At 36.0% G+C, this 9,563-nt stretch overlaps 1 protein-coding gene across 1 annotated transcript; it reads left to right on the plus strand.

The window, feature by feature from the left end:
* The first annotated feature begins 7,241 nt into the window (after positions 1 to 7,241).
* LOC122314101 (pectate lyase-like) lies at positions 7,242 to 9,563 on the plus strand. Its single transcript, XM_043129505.1, has 4 exons — positions 7,242 to 7,613; positions 7,736 to 8,387; positions 8,591 to 8,833; positions 9,154 to 9,563. Exons 1-4 carry the CDS (start codon positions 7,408 to 7,410, stop codon positions 9,376 to 9,378), a joined length of 1,326 nt encoding a protein of 441 aa, XP_042985439.1. The 5' UTR covers positions 7,242 to 7,407; the 3' UTR covers positions 9,379 to 9,563.

Here is a 9,563-nt window from a genome sequence, read left to right on the forward strand (position 1 = left end):
CACTTGTATGTGCAATTTCTTTCTTCTTTTAATCAAGAGGAAGATACCCAATTTTATTACAAACCCCACTTATATGTAACATAGCCGAATTAAGTGTTTGGATGGAAAGAAAATAAATGAAAGTGAGAAAATGAAAGGATTGATCAGCCTGACGGTGAGAATACCTCCAAGGATCAAGAATCAAGGATCAAGTTAAAGTGATCGGGAAAGTCTTATTCAGTCAGTCTATCTAACAAAATGTAGTACACAACTCTCTACTGTAGTTTTTAGCTGTAATTTTATATTCTATTAACCAGATTATATAAAAATCGTTCCAAGCGGCTTCCCTTTACAGGAAATGGGTTGAACCTAAATTTTTTGCTCCAGATTTCTCTTTTTTTTTTTTTTTTTTTTTTTTTTTAAATTTATCGTGTTGTATCTATTGGCTTTGAAAAAATTGTAGGGGGTTCTCACCCCATCAAAGCTTGTATTTTGTAATCATTTAGTTTATCTATGATATGCTTACTTGCTTTAAAAGAAAAAAAAAAGTATTATTAAATTATTTATGCTTGAAATGGGCCTATTAAACTAATAACAGAATTACTATATCTTTTGGTTTAAACCAATCAGAATGTAGCCCAACTAATTAATAATTAACCATTTATACAATATTTTACAATATTTTTTCTATTAAACAGCTTTATACTACCTACTTATTAACATGGATCTTTATTTTGTATCTTTTTAATCTTTTTTCAACAAGTGTGCGATACAGAACTGTTGAGTAGAATTTTTCATTACAAAAGTCTCGGAGTTCCCATGGAAGTTGAAATTTCTCCTTGACAATCAACAAGTTTAGTTAGGGCATTTATAACATGCACGGCCTAAATAAACTAAGCCTACATAAAAATTTAAAATCTATAGTAGTATTTAGAGTTTATCTTTCATACGTATGTGGTGTAAATCTAAGTTTTATGCCACCCAATATAAAATGAGAAATGCTACTATATTGCTCTAGCTATATCGCTCACTTTGCTCCATTGATATAGCACCACCATGTTGTGCCACATAATTTATTGGAAAAAAAAATAAAATTAGAAACACAAACATAAAAGGGATACGGGGACCTAGGGTTTCAGCCTTATCTTTTTGAGTTTTAGGACACTATTTTGTTTTGAATATATATATATATATATATATATTATTTTTTAATAAACCACATAGTACCAAATGGTAATGCCATGTCAATAGGGCAAAGTGAGTGGTATAACTAGGGTGGCATAATAGCAATTGTCATAGAAAATTGACACGTCAACGTCTCTTAGATTTTTAAAAGAAGTGGGACATACATGATTAAAGCCTAAATTTGAAATAAGTCCAAATTATAAAAAATAAAAATGATTATACTCCGAAGTCATTGTATGAAAAATACATGGACCTCTAAGTATCATCATTTGGGAATTTAACATGGAAAGGATTACAAATCCAACAAGAAACAACCTTCTTGGCTTCATCAGCTCCACTACATTGTAGTCATCATTTGCGTTTTATAGCCAACTCGAGTGGGGGTCACCACAAACCACCACTACCTAGGGCAATTAAGAATACCGCGACTGTCAATGTCGCTGTGAGGCCACAGATGAGGCCAAATCCACTAAATCTTGTCGAATTCGTCCGAATCTTACCGAATCTTGCCTACGCTAGTGATTTCTTGATCGACGTTGGCAATTTTACAGCCAATTTTGATTCAATGAGGGGTGATCAATTGTCACATTGGGCCGAAGTGACTTTCAAGTCACTCTCGTGGTGGCATTTGCCACCTCGAGAGAAAGCTAGCCAAAAGTGACTGTAGTGGTAAAACTATGGTTTAGCTTTCATTAGATAATATAGAATCTTGGTGTGGCAAAGGAGATCATAGGGTGTAAACTAATGATAGAGGGTTAGAATTGCATAATTAAGTTGTTTAAATGAGTGATTTATTTTATCAAATAAGGATTGAACACTTAATTATGCATCAACTTCTAATATTGAATGTCAAATTAATTGATGCCAATATTTTTGCACATCAAAGTCTCATATTTGCCCTTGAAATACTTAAACTATAATATCATTTCATTTATATATTGTAGGGCATTTATGGAAGGAAAGAAAGAATGGGACCTATGAGAAAATAGAGAAGTTAATTATGGTTTTATGGAATTTCATCTAATAGAGATCAAATGCAGCATCATTCGGATCATACCAACTCACACATGAAGAAAGAAAATCACATGGACAGCAACCACTCACTCGGGCACCACATGGACAGCACACAGCCGGACTCACACATGTAAACATGCAGACCATTCACACAAGCAACATCACATGGACAGCACGTTGCAGAAAAGTGACACACCCACTCACTCGGATGTGCAGTAGCTGCTACAGCAGGAGAAGAGAAATAACACATGCAGAAAACGTGGACTAGCTCACACATGCATGCACACATGCACACATGCAGACGCAGAGCAGCAAGAGAAGAAATGGACGTAGCACATGCAGCATCATTCGGACCAGTTCACACATGCAGAAAAGTGCAATACACATGCAGACCATTCACACATACAGTTCACACATGCAGACCAGCAAAGCATTCGGATTCACACATGCAGGAACACAGAAGCAGAAAGGCACTCGGACGTTACAGCAGACAGCAGCCTTCGGACTCAAACATGCAACACACATGCAGTAAACATGCAGACCAGTAAACATACAGCAGCAGAAAGCCTTCGGACAGCAACACACCACACGTGCTGACCATTGCAAGATAAATAGAACCAAGCACATGGCTGGAAGACAGGCTGTTCACTTCACCTTTCTTGTTTCTGCACATGGAAGTTGAACGTGCAGCAGCAGAGTTTTTTTATTTCTTTTTCTTTTTCATGTGGACGGGAGGCAGCAACAGCAGAGAGCTTTTGGGGAAGCAGCAGCACCGGGAGGAGGGGAGTATTCTTGTTTTTGTTTGGAGGACAGTGCAGTAGCTTAGGATGTTTTTATTCTTCTTTCTTTTTTCGGCTATAGCAGTAGCTTAGTTTGGAAGTTTTTTTTTCTGGCTTTTCATTCAGACATGGAGTAGAGTAGTGGAGCATTTACTTTCTTACTTTTCGTTTAGTAGCATAGGCGGCTGGTTTTGGATGTTTCTTACTCTTTTCTTTTCGGTTTCAGCACTAGAATAGCAGGAGGGCAATCTTGAATTTTATTTCTTTCCTTCTCGTTTAGAGAGGCAGCTGGTATTTAGTCTATTTTGCTCTTTGTTTATCGTTAGCAGCAGCAGCAGCAGTAGATTAGTTGATGGTTTTTCTTCCTTTCTTTTCATTTGGTAGTTTTCTTTTCATGTCATTTTCTTACCTCACTTTTGTCCAGACCGAGGCAGCAGAGTAGAGTTTTATTTTTATTTTTTCTCTTTCAGCTCTTTAGTTTATTTGTTCGGTGGGCAAAGTTTTTACATTTTTTTTTTTGGTTTGTTGAGCTGCTTCTTCATTTCTCTTCTGGGTTGTTCTTCATTTTATTTTCTGCAATTTACATTTTAGTTTTCATTTTAGTGTTTGTTTTCCTGCGGGCAGTGGCAGCATCTCTAGGATTTATCTCATTCGGATATTTTCTCAGATTTTGTCATGACTCAACTTAGATTTCTTTTTATTGCTAGAAATATTATGCGTAGCTAATTTCTTAAGCTTGGGTTGTGGAATGGGATGTGATTTATTTTGGATTCTAGTATAGTGCAATATTTTGTCGATAAATGATGATCACTCTATATTACTAGTCAGATTTGAATTGAAAATAGATTATGGCTCTTGCTCTTGTTTTGTTGTTGACGTAAGGCACAACAAAAGCTTGAAAACTATCAAGGCCTCTCTCAGTTGTTTGTTAATGTGTATTTGACTAGTAAAGTAGAGAATCCCTTAGAAAAATATTGCAAAAACTTGAGCTTAACTTTTTATCTTCCGTTTATCAATACCTTGACTGGATTGTTAATCAAGAAAATTATCTATAATCCGAAATAAAGAGAGTCTCATACCCAACCCAATTGTTCGTTAATTTATTTTTTTTAAGAAACTCTAATTTCAACTTCGATTATCTTTTTGCATTGCATTTGAATTTTATTTTTATCACTCATACTTGATTCATTTGTTACTCACAAATCTCTTATACGCTTTGATAACCCATTGTCCCTGTGGAATACGATTTTGGATTTATCCTCGATACAACTTGACACTTTTACACTTGGAAGCACATTCGATCACGAGTCAACTAAGTTTGAGTAATGTTGTATATATATACTTACAATTTTACTTGTACTTTTATTTACAAAACTCATTTTATCAGTTTTCTTATCAAATTTATATTTCATAATCTTTAGCATATCAATAGCTAACACATAGATAATTAAGTTTTTGTAAATTTTTCTTAAATACACAGCATTTCTCAAACTAGGTTTTTATACCACATGGACTCTCTCCAATTAGAAACCGTCAATGTGCTAATCTCACATTGGGAGGTCATGTCAAGCTAGGTTGGCTTTACCCCGAATCTAGGTTGAAGTTTAATTTTCCTAGTAGTAAAAATCCTACGTACAGAGGCTTCAAGCAATATTAAAACTAGAAACAAATTATCTCAATGTCAAAAATTAGAGAGACGAGCTGGATTAATATCTCATATAAGGTTTCCCACTAAAGCTTTAGAGAGTTGATGAGAAACGGATGAAAAAGAGGAAGTGTACGTGACCAGCTACGCCATAGCATGCAATTGACAAGCTGTAAATATCCAATCTATCATGCACCCTCTCTAAAAACATTTGTTATCTCGGAAAACATCATAGAATTGATATATATATATATATACAATGCACATACTTATCGTGATTGTTCAATGGCTTTTCTTGTATGAGATGTGCAGTCAAACATTTTATCTAACTAGTTTCGATGTCGTGTGCAAAGCACGTGCTCGATTCTCCATGCTCAAACGTTTGATATGCAAAGGCCAGGTAAACATGACATAATTAACAAAATGCATGCAGCATTTCTTTGGTAGACCTAATTTCTGTCTACCTAGCAATTTTTTATCTTTAATTTCCCGACCCTTCAATAACTTCTCCCCCCGCCCCCTAGGATCCTTTGACCCCAACTTGTCCTCTACATCGTGGCCTAGTTTAGGAACATCACATGGATACTCTTCTTCTTTATCCGCTCCCCCCACCATCAAATAACTCTACTTGGAAAGCCTCCTCTTTGTTAGAATAATAGGTGTCATATTTCGCTTGTTCAAGTTATGGAGCCTAGCTCTAGGAGCATCACACGGTTGGCTACATTCCCATTGCATATTTGGGAAACATTGATTCCACACCCCGCGGGTGAGAAACCCCCGACTCTTGAGACAAACTTTCAATTACATGTTAAAAGAACGGAAGAAGAAAGACAGGCCATGAAGGAGTTTTCGTGAAGGAAAATCATGATAAAAAGACAACTAATATAAAATTTTTACACAACTCCCAATTAAGGTATAAGAGTTATTCTATTCTCAAATCAATGTGTAGAGTATACCATCCATATCACTTAAATGGTAATATTTGATTTGTAAGATTCAAATTTATCTTCCAAATAAAATTATGATACGTAAGCATTTCAATATGTGTGTTATCCACACCAGCTTATAAATACAATATAAATTAAATTTTACCGTTTAAGTGTGAAAAATTCTATTCTTAAGCTAGTGTATTTTGTAGAGGTTTTAAAATAGCAATACTTATTACTCACAGTTAAAAGCTCTATTACCCGCAACAATTCTCAACCAGCACTAAAAGAGCAAAACACTCTTTAGGACATATAAATCGCTATATATATATATATATATATATCATGCAAATCCCCCTTTTATTATGGTATATATAGAGTATGAAAGGGATATGCATTAATATAACATTTCCTCTTAATTAACTAGATTAATGGTGACAATATATCAATTGATCATTTTCTAACTTTTTTAGGGGGGGCGGGGGATTTAAACGGACCTCATCACATAGATCATGTGAAAAAAAGATTCTTTAAGTTCTACATAAGTTTTTGGAAAGTATAATAAAGATAGTATATAAAGTGGATCATACAATATTTACTGTTATACCTATATAAATTTTTCTAATATAGTAGTAAAGGATGGACAAATTTTGTAAGGTCTATTTTATGTATTATCTAGATCTCTATCCCTTGAAGCCCACAAGTTAATTAATTAATTGAGGAATGCTACACATCATCCCACACCACACACTTTATATATTAAAATATTATTTTTTATTTTTTTAATTTTTTATTTCATTTTATTCTTATTAAACTAATTAAATTATTCTATTTATCATCTACACACTACATATTTATTATAGAAAAAATGAAAAAAAAAATTAAAATAAATGTGGTGTGTGAAGTGTGAGGATGACAAGAAAAATTTTCCTAATTAGAAACCCCATTGATCACCATTATACTTAAAATAGAAAAATAATTTGCACGTGCGCGTGTGGGGTATGCAAGTCTTGTCTAGGGCATACAAGCTGTCTCATATATACAAGCCCTTAAAAAAATGGACCCATTTAAAAAAAAAAAAAAAAAAAAAAAATCCACTTTTTCAAAAGTTGGGACATATATACCGTAGGCCAATTATTATAACTAACATTAATATATGAACAAAAAAAAAAAAACCTTATATATTTTGTTTTTGGATACATTTGAGGAGAGGGTTCGAATCCAAAACCTTTATTTTAAGATTTGGAGGTTATGCCAATCAAGCCACGTGCATTTAACGGCAGCACCTTAAACAAATTATCGTTAAGACATGCAATATTATCGTTAAGACTTAAAAGTAGCACTGAAACTTGGAAGCATATTATTGTTCATGCAGTCCCATATATATCTCATAAACGGCCGTTTCCTTATTAGTTTATATATGTAGCTGCATGCATGCTAGCTATTGGTCCTAGCTAGTCGGCACCAGAGTGCCAACGGCAGTTAGCTAGGCATGATAGAGATCAGAAGCATAAACAATGTAAACCATGCATTCACCTTCAAGAAGCTAGCTAGGCCAGCCAGCAAATGTTAGTTTCAATACCTAAAAATGGCATTCATATGACGTTAGATAGGAAGCGGTTCCCCACTCTTCCCGCCTCAACCCTCTCCAACTAATTCACCAATTGTTTTAGACTCTTTTCTGTTGTATTTAAAACTATTCATACGTTAAATTAACATCGGTTTCTTGCAAAACGCGTGGGTTCGTTAGTCCTTTGGCTGGCGTCAGACCTTGTCCACCACCAGCAAGATCATTGCCGGTGATTGATTGAAGAAAGGGAAAAAAAAAATCAAAGAAAAATACATGATATTTTAGGTTTTACATGCAGAAGCATTATTAATGGAAAGAGTTAACAAAAATGTCTTGCTCCTAGTGTTTTTGGTGTCATTTGTTGTGATTATCCCGACCCTTCATGCTGATGACAATTTCGTTCCATTGGATGGTTACTGGCAGCAAAGAGCTGCGGAGGCCCAAAAGGCTTCCCTTGCGGCCTATGATCCTCATCCTGAGGAAATCACTAGGGACTTGAACTTTCATGTCAACAAGTGAGTAGGTTTCTCACTATCGCTACGTACCAAATAAAATTATCATCATACAGTCCGATATCTATAACTTCCTTTACAAATATTAAGTACTTTGTCATTCTTTTAAAACTTTTTGTGCGTAGGGTTCTGTCTGGGAGCAACAACACGAGAAGAAACCTAAAGAAGAACACGGGTCCATGCACGGCCACCAACCCCATTGATAGATGCTGGAGGTGTGACCCAAACTGGGCCCAAAATCGCAAGAAGCTAACTGACTGCGTGCTCGGCTTTGGCCGCAACACTGTTGGTGGAAAATATGGTCCTTACTATGTTGTGACTGATTCCTCGGACGACGACCTAGTGGATCCCAAGCCCGGAACCCTCCGCCATGCTGTTACCCAGGATGGGCCCCTCTGGATTATCTTTGCACGCAGCATGATCATTAGGCTCCATGAGGAGTTGATCATGACCAGCAACAAAACCATTGATGCTAGGGGAGCCAATGTTCGCATCGCTTATGGTGCCGGCATCACCATCCAGTTCGTGCAAAACGTGATCATCCATAACATCCATATCCATAACATTTACGCCGGTAGTGGTGGACTCATCATAGATTCTATGAACCATGTCGGTATCAGGACTCCTAGTGATGGCGATGGTATCTCCATCTTTGGCTCATCCAACGTCTGGGTTGACCATGTTTCCATGTCCCAATGCAAAGATGGTCTCATTGATGCTATTATGGGATCAACTGCTATAACCATCTCCAACTGCCATTTTACCAACCACAATGAGGTAACCTAACTATTAATCTTCACATATTATAATTTTTTTTTCCCCAAAAGAAAACAGTAGTATCTGAGCTAAACAGCTTAAATTTATTACCATTAAATAATTTTCCAAACAAATCTGGTTTATATTACAATTAAGGATGATGATTTAACTTTTTAGTGAAAGATCATAAAAAGGCATCATTGATAATTCAAAGGGTGATTCAGGTGATGTTATTTGGTGCAAGCGATAGCTTTTCTGGTGACGAGATAATGCAAATCACAGTTGCCTTTAATCACTTTGGAAGGGGATTGGTGCAGCGAATGCCAAGGTGCCGATGGGGGTTTGTCCATGTTGTTAACAATGATTATACTCATTGGCTTATGTATGCCATTGGTGGTAGTAGCCATCCTACCATTATCAGTCAGGGTAACAGATTCATTGCTCCTCCAAACCTGTTTTCTAAAGAGGTATGTGTGCCTATGAAAAACAAAACTTCACTAATTATGGTTCCATCTCTGTCTCTCTCCGGTTTTTTTTTTTTTTTTTGCTTTTTCCCATACTATAATTGTTATCAGCCCGTGAAGTGATTTAGTGCTGGAATTGTGACTCCTCTCTTTAATCTCATTTCAATATGATACCATTTTAAAACACACACACACACTCACACATATGACCCAAAGTATATCAGAGTACCAACAAATGATTAAGAATATCATTGTGTCTTTTTTCATGGCCTTGACTTTACGTTATTAACAAATAACAAAGTCTTCATCTTTGCCGTTTGAAGGTGACCAAGCGAGACTATGCAAGTGAGAGTGAGTGGAGCAGCTGGGTATGGAGGTCCGAGGGAGATTTGATGATGAATGGTGCGTTCTTTGTTCAATCAGGGCCTGAGTTCGACAAAAAACCATTCTCAAGGTTTGATGTGATCAAATCGAGACCTGGAACCTATGTGAAAAGACTCACACGCTTCTCGGGCACACTTCGCTGCAAACCAGGGGTACCCTGTTAACCTTGGTTAGGCCTTTACCCAATTGCTTTCAATGATATGTACGTTAAAGTTTCCATCCTCATAGTTTGAGGGGAGATTATATAAAAAGAGGATGAAAGAAACAAAAGATTGATCAAGGACAAATATTGCCAGCAGCTAGCCGTTGTAACCGTAACAAGTCTAAAATATAAATTTATATATTTTTA

Source organism: Carya illinoinensis, chromosome 6 (assembly GCF_018687715.1).
Source record: "Carya illinoinensis cultivar Pawnee chromosome 6, C.illinoinensisPawnee_v1, whole genome shotgun sequence".
Taxonomy (NCBI): Eukaryota; Viridiplantae; Streptophyta; class Magnoliopsida; order Fagales; family Juglandaceae; genus Carya; species Carya illinoinensis.

What these genes read in the sequence shown, in the direction of transcription:
- LOC122314101 (XM_043129505.1), top strand. Translation starts at nt 7,408, where the DNA reads ATGGAAAGAGTTAACAAAAATGTCTTGCTCCTAGTGTTTTTGGTGTCA. An exon ending in ATTTTACCAACCACAATGAG is followed by an intron (nt 8,388 to 8,590) that starts GTAACCTAACTA and finishes AGGGTGATTCAG; the next exon opens with GTGATGTTATTTGGTGCAAG. An exon ending in CAAACCTGTTTTCTAAAGAG is followed by an intron (nt 8,834 to 9,153) that starts GTATGTGTGCCT and finishes TGCCGTTTGAAG; the next exon opens with GTGACCAAGCGAGACTATGC.